The sequence below is a fragment of the Halichoerus grypus genome, chromosome 7, assembly GCF_964656455.1.
Source record: "Halichoerus grypus chromosome 7, mHalGry1.hap1.1, whole genome shotgun sequence".
NCBI classification, from domain to species: domain Eukaryota; kingdom Metazoa; phylum Chordata; class Mammalia; order Carnivora; family Phocidae; genus Halichoerus; species Halichoerus grypus.
This window is the reverse complement of record NC_135718.1, coordinates 128,517,480-128,532,805: the sequence shown is the minus strand read 5'-3', so window position 1 is coordinate 128,532,805 and position 15,326 is coordinate 128,517,480. Positions and strand designations below refer to the sequence as shown.

Sequence of the window (15,326 nt, the reverse complement as noted above, 5' to 3'; positions counted from 1 at the left end):
CAGGCAAACCTCATGCAGGAGACTAAGCACTATCTGATCCGTGGGATGACACTACTTCACTGAGAGAAATCACAGGACCTCAATCTCCCATCAGAATACTAGAAGTTAAACAAATGGCAGCATCAGGGTACTCTGGCTATTCTGTGCAAGCTGAAGATCTCATGGAATATTTCAAATGACTCCAAGTGACCAGGGCCCCTGCTCTCTATTAATAAAAGGCATCCTTATCTTCAGGAACGCTCCCCTCAAATTCCTAAGGAGCTGCTTCTCCCATGATGGGGAGCAGATGGTGAGTGGGGAAGTAGCCATCGTTGTCTAGGAAGAAACAGCACCCTTCCCCCGAGCCCATCTCTCTCCCAGCAACCCACTCCTGATTTAGCCTGAACTCTAAAGATTCTTAGATTCTAGATGAGATACCGAGTTTTTGTTATAGGCCAAGGAAATAAAATGTAAAACTTTGCTGCTTTCCAAATTAAACAGGAGAGATGGGAACATATTACACCCCTAGGGTCAAATCACAGCGAGGGTTCATCAATAAATCTGAGTTTTCCCAATCCAAGAATGTCAAATCCTAGAAAAATATTCTGAATGCAGTCAGGAGGAGGTCAGCAATTGAACTGGAACGCCCCCTCCCCACCCCGAGTCAGAGTGAGGGAAAGATTCTGCTGGCTCATATTTCAAGTCAGAAGACCTAAATCAATGGCAGAGGGTCCTGCTGAAACTCCTTTCTGTTCAAGGTGACGGGAAGGGTAAAGAGACCTTGGTCGTGGGTGTGTACGTGTGTGCTGATTTACAGTAAACCAAAATATACTGTAGGTATGTGTGTGTGTGCAGTTCTGCCTATAGGCCAAACCAGTGCATGGGATGACCTTCCAAGGACCCTTCCCACCCTAAGACTGGAATAAGTGAAAAGTACTAAGCATCTGAAGAAGCCAAAAGGACTAGCAATCAAACTGCTGTCCAGAGTCACACAAAAAGAATTTATTATCAAGCTGGGAATGGAATGTGGCAGAACTCCCGCCTTCTGAAGACGAACTTTTTCCATTGGCATGAACAACAAAGTCAGAGAAACTCAGATGAAACAGAGAGGGGAAAGAAACACACACATACCCGTTTCTCCATCTCCAGCATTGATGATCGGTCAGAGGTCTTCTCTTGTTTCTGCTAGTGCAAATTGAAGAGAAACAACGGTCACTTGGGTTGTCTGAGGGTCACTAGAAAGCCCGGTCTGGTTCAGCTTCACCGTCAGACACCCAGAAATAGATGTCAGGGCTTTGGGCTCTCACTGTGGCAGAGGCCCCTAGCAAACAGATTCTGACAGATCTCTAAGCCTGACATGATTGCCTCTCTGAAGTTTGCAGGATTCCCATCGGGGAGTAGAAGGCAGTAGTGGTGTTTCTTGAAGTTTAGCACAGTCACAAGTGCAAAGACATTCCCACAACACACACACAAACCCCTGCTAGCTCTTCAACGCCAACTATCTTCTTATGCCTCACCACCCCTCCCTTCTCCTGATCTGTGAGTAATCTCACAACCCAGAGGAAATGAAAAGTGGCTTTTCTTCTTTGAAAGCTAGAGACTCATGAACTTGAAGGTCTAAGTCTCTGGCACTCTTCTAAGCAATCCCTTTGCACTCATTCTTTCTGCTTTGGGCACTGATGCCGTTTCTCTTTTAAAGCAGTGGTTTGCATGTGTGGGTGGGTTCCAGGGCTTCCCAGGAGCTCACTCGTGCCATCTGCCCTGCTTTGAACTGAACAGTTCCCCTTTTATCTCTTTTGTATACTGAGCTTCCAGGTGAGGTAAGATTTAACCTGAACAAAAGATTAGAACTTTCTTTCAGAACATCTTTGACTTTTGCTATAAATGTCACAGAAGGGCCAAAAAAATTTAGCCACCAGAGCTAACAAGTAGAATTACTTCAGGTAGTGACTCTTAAACAGGGAATGGAATTGAACCTTAAGTTCCTTTTGGCCTTAGCACTGTAAAATTTCTTACATTTAATAGACTACATTTAATAAATACAGGGTGATTATTTTTATTTTGCCTAGTACCATGCACAAGCAACCTTTAATAAATATAGAAAGTATGCTGGTCTTCTAGCAGAGGTTTCTTTCTTCAGAATATTAAGGAATAGCTAGAACTAACAGTAAAACTCTGATTTCTGGCTCCTGCGCTGGGCTTTCACCTTCTGTTCTGAAGGTCAGGGCCATCTGCCTTTCACTGAATCTACTATGAAGCGGAAGGAAAAGAAAAAAGGCAGAAGTAGATCCTGGCGCTTGTTTCTATCCTGGTCAGCCTGAGAAGCACAGAAGCTGTCACTTCTACAGAGTGACCTTAACCAGTTCACTTCTACACAGAACTAGTTTTGTCTTGTTTTTTAAATCTTAACCCCCTTAGGGTTAGAGTGGACCTTTTATGTAAGACGTCGTGTGTGTCCATGTGGTAAGGGGCTCCCTACAACGTGTGTGGCTGACGGGCCCTCCTCCTCTCTGCCCTGCCCGACAGCTCCACTTGGGGTAAACAGCAGAGAACTGGTGTGTAGCACCGCTGTTTCTCCTGATTTTTAGTCACCTGTATTTGGCAAAACGAAGTATATTCCGACACACCCAGCAAAGCAGTTGCCTAGAAAGTAAACCCTTCCCTAGTGCAAGGCTGATTTTATTTCCAGTGTCCTCTGTGCAAGTCAATGTCAGCAGCTTGTTAGCCTGCTCACTGCTCCGAAGCACGAGCTGGTGGAAAAGCCAAGAACCCCTAAAGGTCAAGAAATGTGCTGTCAGAAGAGTGCTTCTGGAGAGAGTGGGGGAGCAGGTAAAATTGGGTCTTCCTGTGGTTCCTCACATGACTGCTCCCCAATTTTCTGTAAAATAGCCCCAGTAATTCCTGATGAGAAGCAGCAGCAGATCTGTATTAATTAATAACTGTCAGTTTGTGGCACTCCTCAGAATAAAAGTCGGTCTCAGGGATCTTCTGCAGGTGTGCTGTGAATGAGACATTCCACCTGGCTCAGTCAGGTTGGGGCTGGCAGAGCCCTTGAGGTTTGTTTAGTTCTACCCGTGCCATGCGTGTGCGCGTGCATGTGTGTGCGTGTGCTCTCCTGGGCTGAGACCCACTTTTCCTGTCGCACTGAATCACTCCATGCTCAGCTGTCATCTGTGCCTTACAGATCCTCAGCAGAAGAGCCACGTTCAGCTACTCCAACCAGGCGGAGGGGGGCCTCTTCCAAACGGACAGGCACAGGCCAGGCCGTCCCCTGTGCACCTGACCGAGCCCTTCCCTGGAGAATGCGGGTGTCCTGGCTGTCCTGCTGAAATCCCACGCAGTCTGTCCTGCTGTCTTCCAAGTGTTGGCCCATCCCATTCCAGAGGGGTTGCCGCAAGATGTTCAGAGGTATTTGACCACCCCTGCCCCCCAAGCCCCATGTATTCAGTACTGGACAATCCTAGCGTGTTAGGCTTTGCTTTTGGATTATATCATATGGCCAGAACAACTAGCCATCTCTGGTTTTCATTTATGCCTTCCCAGTAAAGAGTCATTTTTACCTCAGTTCAGCTTTCAAAATTCTTAGTCACTGGGCATTCCAGGAGGGCAATAACTCAATAGGTTTCCTGTTAACTCAGCAATAACCCAAGACAGCACCTGCTTTGGCTTTCAGCTGCAGTGTTTGTCTCACTGGTGATGAGGTTATTGCCTCTAGTATCCTCTAAAGCGTCACCTAATTAAATCAGGCCTGGCAGTAAAAGGAAATGGTTTATCTGGTCTGTTTGCCGCTAACATTCCTTATTTCTAGGCTGAAAAACGGTGGTGGCTTGAGGAGGTAACATATGCTGCAGGACAGAATCTTTGCTTTGGGACCTGACTGTACATTCTAACACCTTTGTCCTTGATTTCTTTCTTTCTTTTTGAGAGAGAGAGAGAGAGAGAGCACACAAGAGAGCGTGAGGGGCAGAAGGAGAAGGAGTGAGAGAATCTTAAGCAGGCTCCATGCCCAGCATGGAGCCCAACTCAGGGCTCTATCTCACAACCCTGAGATCATGACCTGAGCTGAAATCGAGTCAGATGCTTAACTGACTGAGCCACCCAGGCGCCCCTGTCCTTGATTTCTTATATGACCCAGGCAAACCACTTATTTCTCTAGGCCTAATTTGCTACCTCTCTGCACTGGGTTTAATGGTGTCTTGCTTATCCCTCTCTAGGAGGTGACTGTAGATAAACTGAACTGAAACATGATGATCAAGACAGGAGACACTGTCTAGGACTAATCTTATGATGCTGGTTAATACCGTTTTACTAAGAAATAAGTAGATAATCCATAATATTAATTATTAGCATTCAGGCGGTTAGGACTTGTTCACTGAACTATCAGTTTTCCGTCTTAAGTTAAATGCCAATTGAACCCTGAAATCAGATGAGAATCTCAGGGGCTTCTGTCTTCCTGTCTCTGAGGAGGGCCAATCTTAATTCCATGTCACTTCCCCTCTCTAAGACCCCAAGTTACTTTGCCTCCTCACACTCACCCTGCCACCCAGCCTTTTTCCTCTTCTCTCTTACCTGGGCCATCTTCTCAAGCTTGGACTTTATATCTGCTAGCTCTAGCTGGGCCTCCTGAAGTTTTGTTTTCAGTTTTTGGTTTTCAGACAGGGCACTCTCATAGAGCTGAGGGGAGGGAAAGAGAATCAGGTCACCTACTAGGCAGGGCTTGCAGGATTAGCACTCACACAGTTTCATCCTATGAGAACCACACCCCCACCCCAAACCATCATTGTGGGACAGATGGAGAAGATGGAGGAAGTCTAGGAAACAGAATATATTCAGCCAATTGGTTTCTTGCTTCTTAACATTGGTGAAGTCCCAGGTGCTGAACACAAACAGAATGGTGCTCCAACTTCAAAAATGTTAATCTCTGGGGGAAAAAATAGTCGCTGTCATTCCCCATACAAAGAGAATTATTTTTTTAGAGCCGGTCTAGTGTGTATATTGATTTTAGTCAAGTTCTGCTTAACACAACATTAACAAAACAAACATTTCATTAACAAAAATGGTTTTCTCCCGTGGCATCTCAAGCACTTGAAAGGGAAGGTTTTCAAGTCAGCCCCTGGAGCTAGGTACTCTTCTGCAAGAACCAAAGGCAATGAACTGTAAAGTGTTTTAAACCACCAACAAACCAGATTATCATTTACCATCACCAAGAAGTATTTGGTTGACATTCACAGGACCGCATTAAAAGCACATGTCTGTTAATAATATGAGTCTTACCAAATGACTCTCTGGGCTCAGACACACAGCACTACTTTTATTTCCCCTTTCTACAATTGTCAATCTTTACTTTTTCCTACACTTCTAAATATCTGATTCAAGGCATATATTTACTGCACTAAAAACAATATATGAAATGGTCTGTGTTCAGCTGGTAGAGAGGTGGAACAAACCAAGAAAATTAGTTGCTACTATTTATCATGTAAAGCACTTTTCTTCTGCTTCATGGGAACTACAATCATTTTTCTACATTGGGGAAAAGGCTGAGAGGTTTACGTGTTGTAACCCAACAACAGCAAAGTTGAAAAGGGAGCCTACTTTTTTATAATCCCTGTTGCTGTCCTCCTCCACGCGGCTGGTCAGGGTGGCAAGGCGGGCCTCCCGGGCCTCGCGGCGGGCTCTTGCTGAGGCCCGGTCACTGTAAGAATCGCTGCTTGTAGGGTTACTACCTCCTGATTCCAACCTGTGGGAGATACATTAAAGGTGAACATTGGTTTTAAGAATGAAGAGCGGGAGGAAGGTAATGCTTCAGGGGAGTTTGCACCTTTTCTAAGAGGCACTTGAGCACCTTGGCCAGAAACAACGCACATTCCTTCCCTGAATCCCCTCAACCAGCATTCTTGGACCTCTGAGCTAAGCTGCGCCAGCTTGGAGGAGGAGGCCATCATTTGCCAAGAATGGAGCTTACTTGAAAAACTGGCGGTTTGGACCCATGTGCCGACTTAAATCTTAAGAGCTTTTCAAATTAGTTTGGGGTTGAACAGCTTTCCTCAAAGAGTGTGCTTTTAAAAGCAGAAGTTTTTTTGGATCTCAATGGCTCTTAGACAATGATTCCAACGAACTGTCAATGAATCAGAAACATACGGACTTGTGAGTTCAGAGCTGGAGGGTGTGGGGGCGGAAATGACAATGAGGGCATGGCGAGTATGTTTTTTAGGTGCACTGCAGGTTTGCTGGAATCTCAAACATTTCAGGGTACCACCTCCGTGCCCAAACAGCTATTTTTCTACCCTCTCTTCTCCAGTCCACATTGCGGTTGTGAGCCTGTGATGAGGATTTCTACGTCTTCCAGCAGTTGAGCTCTGAGAGTCAATGGTGGCCTCATTTCCAGGAGTGGTAAGTTCATTAGTGGAAGGGCCTCTCAGCTGATTATCTGTTTAAGTGTACAACGATCATCCTGATTCTTAACAGTGGTTTACATTTTTCTCAGACTTTGTTCTTTCCAAATGAAAATGTGGCCCACAAGACTGCTACGTACAAACCAGCCCTGCAGAGCTCTCCCTCCCTGAACTGGGATGGTGTGCCGAATCACAGCTGTGGAACTTCCATCTCAAGGCTCTACCCTGTGGTAGCTATTGCCAAAGCTGGGGGTGGGGGAGCTGGAATACGTATCAGAAGAAGTAGAGGAGCAATAAGGAGGACACAGCAGGGGAGAGGCAAAGCTCCTAATGGCATTAAGGGCCACTTTGTCTTACAGAGATGCTAAGTCCTACAACAGTCTTCACAGCTTTCTTTTTTTTCTTACACTTTCTTTTTTTTAATTTGTAAATAGAAACCTCTTCACTGACTTTTCTGATTACAAAAGCAATATGTGCTTGCAGAAAAATGTAAGTAGTACCAAAGTGTCTAAAACAGAAAGTAAAAGTCACTCCATAATCCTGCCCAAGAAATAACCCACTGTTAAGTTACTTCATATCCTTGCAAAGGGTTAAACACATAGATACATTAAAATGTATATATTTCTATAAATAAAACCAGATAATACATACTGTTGTCTAACTCCTCCTCCTCCCTCCACCTATCACTACGCTTGGAGGCATCTTACCATGTAAGTAAACAGATCTGTCTCATTAAAAAAAAAAAAAAAAGATGACCGCACAGTCTTCCACTGTGTGGTGTATGGTAATTGAATCTTCTAGTGACAGACACCTCTATTATTTTGAACTTTTTAGCTATTAGAAATGATGCTACAAGTGAGAAGACGTGTCTATAAATTTTAGTGCATTTGCCTGATTATTTTCTTAGGATAAAATCTTAGAAGTGGAACCCTTTGGTCGGGTGTAAGTCTATTCTAAATTTAGATACATGTATTGTCATACTGTCCTTCAGAGAGTTTAATCTTTTCTAATCCAACAGGAGAAACATTGTCGTTAATTTTAATATTTGTAGATCACTAGGAAGGTTCAGTATCTTTGATTATTTATCTTTGTTTCTGAATTGTCGATTCAGAGCCTTTGTTAATCTTCCGCTTGTTACACTGTGGGAGCATCCTATATAGCAAAGCTTTTAAAACTATACAACATAAGCTGCAAATATTTTTTCCCACTTTACTTTTTGTCTCTGTTTATGGTGTCTATTACTAGCAGTGATTTTACATTTTATGTAACTAAATTGGACAATTTTTACCTTTATGGTACCATGCCTGGGAGAGTCTTTCCTATATAAAGATTATAAATATTTTCTTCTATTGCTTTTGTAGTAAAATCATTTTCTCTTAAAAACTGTAATCCATCTGGAATCTGGTTTTGTTTTTGTTTTTTGGTATGGCTTCAGGGAAGGATATGTTTTCCCAAACAGACGGTCAGTTGTCCCAATGATCACTTATTAAATAACTCTTCCCCCACAGAGTTGACAAATCACCTTTACATATGACTTTTGGGGGACTATACTGTGTTCCATTGATATCTTTGTTTATTCTTGAACTAATACCCCACTGTTTTAACCATTAGTTTTTTGGCATATTTTGAGGTCTATAGGGAAAGTCTCTTTTCATAAATGGCTATTATAATGTAACAGAATCCACAAAAAATTAACTATAGCAAAATAACCACTCTCTACCAATTTTGCAAAACTAATTTTCTGCTAGGTTAGATGTAAATTATTTATCTTCAGCTGGTGCCTGGTGAGAGGGTGAGCAGAGGAAGAATCCATGCAAGTTTAAACATTTTGAAATATATCATTAAGGTGCAATAAGCTCAATTATCAAACAAATTATAAGACTCATTTGCCCTATGCTATCCCATAACTACATTTTCCCTCAATTTCTTCTTAATTTCTCTATCAGAGGAAAACTGGAAAGGGAGCGGTTCATACTGTTGGCTCCACAGTCTTTACTATTTTTTATTTTGTTCTTCAGGAAGATCAGTTTTGTATCCTCCGATGCTAGGTGAAAAATTAGAGAGGATCATTCCCCAAACTCTGATCTGCTTCCTTAATTTTTCAGCAATTGCAACACTGGTCTTTAGCTCTTTCAATAAATTATTACGGAGCACCATCTATGTACAAGGAATTGTGTTAGATCCACTATTAAATGACAGTATCTAAACTCAATCTCAATTCGGGCATGTATCCTGCAACAAAGTCTTCTTGAACCACCAGATTAGGCTAATGGCCTCTTCTCTCTGCTCATAATACTGTCCATACCACTATCCTGGCCCTTACTGAAGGTGAGGATAGGGTTTTATTCATGCTGTTTCTGTAGCACAGTGCCTGGTAGGTGCTGTAGGAAAATTAATGTGGTGGAAGTATACAAAATGAATTGGAAGGAGGAGAATCTGAAGGCAGGAGGTGAGTTGAAAAGCTACTGCATTAACTTAGGAAATAATAAAAGTCTGAACTACTGCGGTGGCTGAGGAAATGAAAAGGAAGGAAAGGATGTGAGAAATATGAGCACATGATATAAAGCTAAGTTTAATTAGACATGCACTTCTCACAAGTATTAAGCATGCATATAAAACAGGGAAAGGTCTTACCTAGAAAGTCTTTCATGCTAGAGAAAGGAAGAGACAAAACAAAAACAAAACCAGCATTAGCAAGGGACTGATAATTATTATTTCCATTTATAAATGCACTTTTCAAATCAGATGTCTCAACTTCACAGGTGGAGATATGGGTGCAATTTAAGAAAAGCAATTCAATGACTGCACAAAAGGCTACTTAAGCTAGTCTTCCATGACTCAGTAGATTTGAGACTGGGGAAAGCATCTTTTTTAACTGGAAGTCAGCAAACTGTAAAATGATCAAAAACGTACCCCCACCCTTATCCACCACCCAACTAACAAACCATGCTTGTGTTCTAGGAGGGACTGATTTTCTGTGTGGTATTTAGCCTCTCTGGATCTCAATATCCATTCTATTAACTTCCTTCTGTTCACAAACCCCCAACCCTGCCCTGAGTGAATACTGTAATCTACAAATATTAAAACTCAGGACAGTTTCTTGCTTTATCCTAGACCTCTGGTGAAAGGTGAGCAAGAGAGTGCAGGGAGCGGGTAAGTCCCATCCTAGTCCCTAGGATGGTGGTTAGAAAATGAAAAGAATAAGAAAGTACTTTGAGGTCTCAGAAGAAAGGAGTTTTGTAGATGCAAACTGTAAGCTTGGTTATCTATCGATGGTCTATCTATGGTTGTAAACAAACAACAAAGAATGATTATGTCGATATTTTACATTTTAAAAAATCATAGATGACCGTTACCCTCTTATTTCCACCTTTTTTTTTTTTTTTTTTTAAAGAACTCAGGCAAATAAAAACTCAGTTGATTTGAATGTATTTACTTATTTTCTCTTTGGAGATACTGAAGAACAACAAAGTCCTCAAGGACACACAAAAAATGGAAGAAGAGAAACAAGGGCCCAATAATCTACAAAACGAATAATAAATCCTTTGACTGCTGAGGAGTCACTCAATGACACTGCTTTGTTGAAGAAGCATTAAACGGTCCCTGGAAGCCACTGGTTTGTCAGCCAACACAGTATGACAGCACAATATATACCACCCCCTAAAGCTGTCCAGAAGTGTTTGCTGAAAGGAATTCTCTCTCTAAACCACAAGTATATTCATCAGAATTCTTTCATGGACTTTTTCAAAATGTACATATCCCAACATCAACCCTAGAGACTCTCTTTCCCTAGGTCTAGAGTAGGGCCTTCTAACATGTATTTTTTAAAGTCCCCCAGGTGATTCTGTGGTACAGCCCTGGTCAAGCACCACTGGACTAAACAAAGGCTTTTTAATGTGAGGATGTGTTCCACTGGAGATGGGGAAGCCAGTAAGAAAAGTATATAGTGCCTCTTTAGCATTCTCATAAACTTGGGAGTTGTAGTGTCCTAAAACTTACGAATCTGGAATTGAGGAATGGTCCCTGTCTCACATTTATAACTGATCTTCAGGGAGAGTCATATGCCTAGCCCACACTATCAATGACTACTTTATCAACATTAACTAAGGTTGTTTCTCTTACTTGAATCCTATTTTCGAACAAAGAAACTAAATTTTAATCACCTCTCGAGAATTACTTAATGTATAAACACGTTTCAAGTCTACTCAAGTGAAAACTGAGATGCTAGACTGTTGGCGATGCCCACTCACCAGCTTAGTGTTAAGATCCAGCTTTTAAGGCATCTGGGTGAATTCAAATTCATATCCCAGGAAAACTGTAAACTGACATGGCAAAGATTCATGAATTAAGAATGAACTCCATACCAGCAAATGTTAAGGATCTAGTGAATTTAAGAACCCACTGCGTGCAAAGCCCTGCAGAAGAGGCACCAAGGAAGAATACACAGAATAAGCTGCGTGAGTCAGGAGAGCACCAGGAACATAATCAACAAGCTTGTCTGAAGCAAGGGAAGGAACACATGTGAGTAAGTGCTAAGGAGGTAAGGGTGGTAATCAGTGGGCTCCAACTACAAAGGCTTCCTAAAAGTCATGAATTTTGAGAAGAGAAGGTTAGAGAAATACAAAGACATACATCCATAGATTTAAAAAAGACATGTTGTTACGGGGGGTTTCCTTACCGGTGATGCATGCACTTTTTCCCAGTTACATCCTCAGTGCCAGAACACGATGGGTGCTCAGTGAAGACTCACGGAACTAAACTGTTAATGCTTCTGGGAAAGAGTGTGATGTCCTTGGCTGGACCTGAGCTCCAATTGTTGCTTTGACATCTTCTAGCTATGTGACCTTGTGCAAGTTACCAGCTACTCTTATGGTAAAAATTAAATGTGATAGTTATGAGGAAGTACATTCTTAAAATGTCAGCTTCCTCTCCTGCCCTGCCCCCCTCCCCTGTTCCCTTTCTGGTTGTAAAAATACTATATTGGCTGCTGATGTCAGTTAGAGTAGTAAGTTAACTTAGGACCTTTGAGTCAGGGAATTGAGCTCACAGACAACCAAATGAAACAATTTAACAATTTAAGAGACCATTTACTTTCTCTTGCTACTTCTAGGCAAAGCTGCCTTTTTCAAACTTCACTGTCCATATGGGAGAACCGTTCTCCCCCCCACCCTGCCCTTGGGAGAACTATTCTTGTCAGTCTCTCCAAAGACAGACCTGCCACACCATCTCTTAGGTATGGAAAAGGACCCATATATAATCAAACTACTCTGCCTTGTGCCTTCTTTTGCTTCCTCCTAACTGAAATAGAAGTCTACCTTGCATTGTATTCACTGACTGAGACCTGATTCATTTACTGACAAATCACGTTTATCTATTGACTTTGTTATTACTAAAATGTGGGACCTCACTTGAAAATGCTTTAGTTTCCTCCATTTGTTGGGTAAGATTTTAGCTACATCTTCAGCTTTAAGTTCAGCCAGCCCTGTAGACTCTGGCAGTTGCCTCTATAGTGAAGAAACAGTGTTTTTTTTCACTAAGACAAGGAAATTACGATTTTACCAGGTATCAGTTTTAGCCATTATATAGATATCAAAGCTCGCTAATCATTTCCACTGATTTATTCCTGTAAGAATGACATATAATTAACCTTTTTCATTTAGGACGGTCTAGAAACACTACGAAGCTATTTATGCCCTGTTGTCACCCCCAAGAAAGTTTCAGACAGATATGTGATGGTACAGCATGGCTGGATATGCCGTATGGCGGCCACGGAGGAGGTTGATATAGAATTTAAACACTTAAAAACAAAAAAATAGGTTAGAGCTACCAAGCAGTAATTGGGTTCCTGGATATGAAAAGGTAGATTGCACAGGGTTTTCTAGAGGCCTAAATGAATCTCTCCACAGATGACAGCACGCAGAGGAAGGTAATGCTAAGGGTGCTCAAACCTGTGCGAGCTATACCAGTTCTTGTCCCGACAGGCATACTTGCAGATGTTTCCCACAGACAGCCAACTAGGAAGCTGATGAATGACACCAATTTCTGCCTGCCAGGAGCAACTAAAAGCAAGTATCACAGTCTGCTGTTTATCATTTTTTTTTTTTTAAGATTTTATTTATTTGACAGAGAGAGACACAGCGAGAGAGGGAACCACAAGCAGGGGGAGTGGGAGAGGGAGAAGCAGGCTTCCAGCTGAGCAGGGAGCCCGATGTGGGGCTCGATCCCAGGACCCTGGGATCACGACCTGAGCCGAAGGCAGACGCTTAACAACTGAGCCACCCAGGCGCCCCTATCATTTTTTTAAGGCATGTTAAGATTTGTGTTATCAATTTGTTTTGGGGTGAACTTTAATAAAAAAATGTCTAGGTGATGAGTGATCCAGTAGACATGAGGGGAGACGATGTGCCTAGATCCAGGTATCCGAGAAAGCAGGACTTCCAAGTTAATCCTTGATCTTTCCTCACTACTTCTGACACTCCCTCCCCACCCCCCCACCTCCTTGCTTTTACCTAACTTTTGGAGCTCTCTGGACTTCTTGGGGCTTTTTTTTTTTTTTTTTTTTTTTAATTATAGCTTTCAAGGGCTACCTTAGCTATGTCCTGGGAAGGTCAACCCAACCAATTAGAGGAGAACATATAAACCTCATGAACCAAGATGTGGGTATAGTAGAGGTAGCATCTTACCATAACACAGTATCATTTCAAAGAAGGATGACAACTGGGATTTCTAAAGGCGCTGGTGTTATCACTGTAATAGAAATTAGCTTAAGAGGAGTGCTCCTATAGGGCTGAAAGTATATAGGACATGGGGTACATGGGTGGCTCAGTTGGTTAAGTGGCCGACTCTTGATCTCAGGGCTGTGAGGTTGAGCCCCATGTTGGGCTTCGCACTGGGTGTGGAGCCTGCTTAAGATTCTCTCTCTCCCTCTCCCCTGCCCCCCCCGCCAAACAACAACAACAACAACAAAACATATACAGGACTTAGGGCGCAATTCCCCAGCTTCTGATAAAAAACCTTTTCAGATTATACTTCCTCATTTTTTCACTGGTGGAATACCTCTAGAAACTATTGTTTTGCTTGGCTTTTTGATATTCTAGATAATCTGGTGTTTGATGAAAAAACACTGGTTAGACTTAGGGAGAGAAAAGTGGTTTCTTGGGTAAAAGGAGCAGAGCTGCTTAATTGGTAGAGACTTAACTTCAATTTTCCCTTTTCATCCTGCTGTCGATCAAACTAAGCATAGTTCACTGTTATCCTGACACTGCTTCTCATTCTAAAAAGCTGCCTGCCATCCCTGCAAGGAGACTACTGAGTGAATGTGGAGAGAGGGAGACAAGATAGAGTGGGAGTTTGCCTAAGTGGTCTCAGGGGAACAGCAAGCCAGGAAGTGACATCATAAAAGGCAAGCAGAACATAGGCTAGGGAAATGAACACTGAAGGTTTTCCAAGAGAAGATTCTAAGAAGTCAGCCTAGTGGGCAGCAAATAAGGAGAAGCCCTACAACAGAGGGCTCAGGGACCCCAGCCAAATCTAGGATCTTCTGGAAGCTAGGAATGTGAGTTCCTCTTACCTATGTTCTGGCAATAGCCCTATCTTTCTCTGCAGGGTCTCTCTTTTATTTATTTATTTATATTTTTAAAAAAAGATCTTTATTTTTATTTTTATTTGTATTATATTTTATTTTTTTATGAGAGAGAGAGAGAGCAGAGGGAGAGGGACAAGCAGACTGTGGGCTGAGCACAGAGCCCAACACGGAGCTTGATCTCAGGACCCTGAGATCATGACCTGAAGCGAAAATCAGGAGTCCGATGGTTAACCAACTGATCTACCCAGGTGACCCCTGGGCTCTCACTTTTAAAAACAGAACAGTTACTCTTATTCTACTCTTTCAATAGGGTCTGAAGAGCTTACCTGTACATGATGACATCAAATATTTTAGAGAAGGCATGAGTATTCTACCCTATTTGCAGGTTAACACACACATGTATTATGTTACATGCTCTAGTCAGGAAGTTGGAGAAGGAACTTCTCTAAGTGTTTTAGTTAAAGATCGTTCCTCTATCTTCTACTGAAGACAAATGAATGATGGCCATTAAGGCGAGACTCTTCGGTGTGTATCAACTAGATAAAAAGCGTTCACAGAAGGAATTACGTTCACAGCTTTTACGGCCCAACTGGGGGCACTAGGTATTGTGAATGAGACCCTGGAGCGGAAGAGACTAAAAGCTGTTCAGAAACCAGTATGAACACAGAAAACAGAGATAAAAAGAATGATTAGCTAGTTAGGCCATAGTTTTAAAAAGTGCTCCAAAACCAAGAAGCAGGCTCTCTCCTTTCATGCCTCTTGAAATTCTCCCATAATAATCTCATTGGTTAGGACCTGTTTCTAATAAAAGAACAGAGTGAAGATCATCATTAATTCAGATGGCAATCCTGGAAAGGGACAGGAACCAGGCCGGTTTTGATTTGTGAAATGTGTAGGGCTCTCAAAACACCAGAGACTGGCTTAGAAAAATCCCCACAAAAGCTTTTAACTTGAAAGTTATCAGGAGTTCAGGAAGGCATGTAATTAAAACCAAACTCCTTTGTCCAAGTTTAAAATAAAATTGTGGCTCTGGAAAGCTGGGCCCAAGGGAAAGGAATGAGACCAAGTCACATGTCTATTGCCAAGACTGAAAGGGGTTTAACTTATGTTCCTTTGGAGTTAGGGCCTGACCCCACAGTGATGGGAAAAAATCTCCTATTTACATTTTCCCTGAAAGGGACTAAGCAGAAAGAACATTTTATATCATGTTTTTGTGCACTAGCTGAGCCAGGGGAAACAATTTGAGCTATTCTGGGATGGCCTACAGAGAACCAGCCTTTCCCTTCAGCGTTCTCAGATTAATGACTAATGATGAACAAGTCAACGATGGGAGTGTGGCTGCAAGCAACATGGACCTTTCAGATTTGGAG

At 42.3% G+C, this 15,326-nt stretch overlaps 1 protein-coding gene across 2 annotated transcripts in view; it reads right to left on the bottom strand.

Annotated features, from left to right (window-relative positions):
* The window catches only part of LOC144378700 (protein phosphatase 1 regulatory subunit 12B-like), a 46,316-nt gene that overhangs the window by 18,135 nt on the left and 12,855 nt on the right, over window positions 1-15,326 (bottom strand). For both annotated transcript variants that reach the window (XM_078078272.1, XM_036117169.2), the window contains exons 2-5: window positions 9,006-9,022; window positions 5,572-5,716; window positions 4,549-4,653; window positions 1,111-1,164 (exon numbers count right to left, since the gene is read on the bottom strand). In XM_078078272.1, coding sequence (XP_077934398.1) covers window positions 1,111-1,164; window positions 4,549-4,653; window positions 5,572-5,716; window positions 9,006-9,022 — 321 coding nt within the window. The remainder of the gene's footprint in view (window positions 1-1,110; window positions 1,165-4,548; window positions 4,654-5,571; window positions 5,717-9,005; window positions 9,023-15,326) is intronic.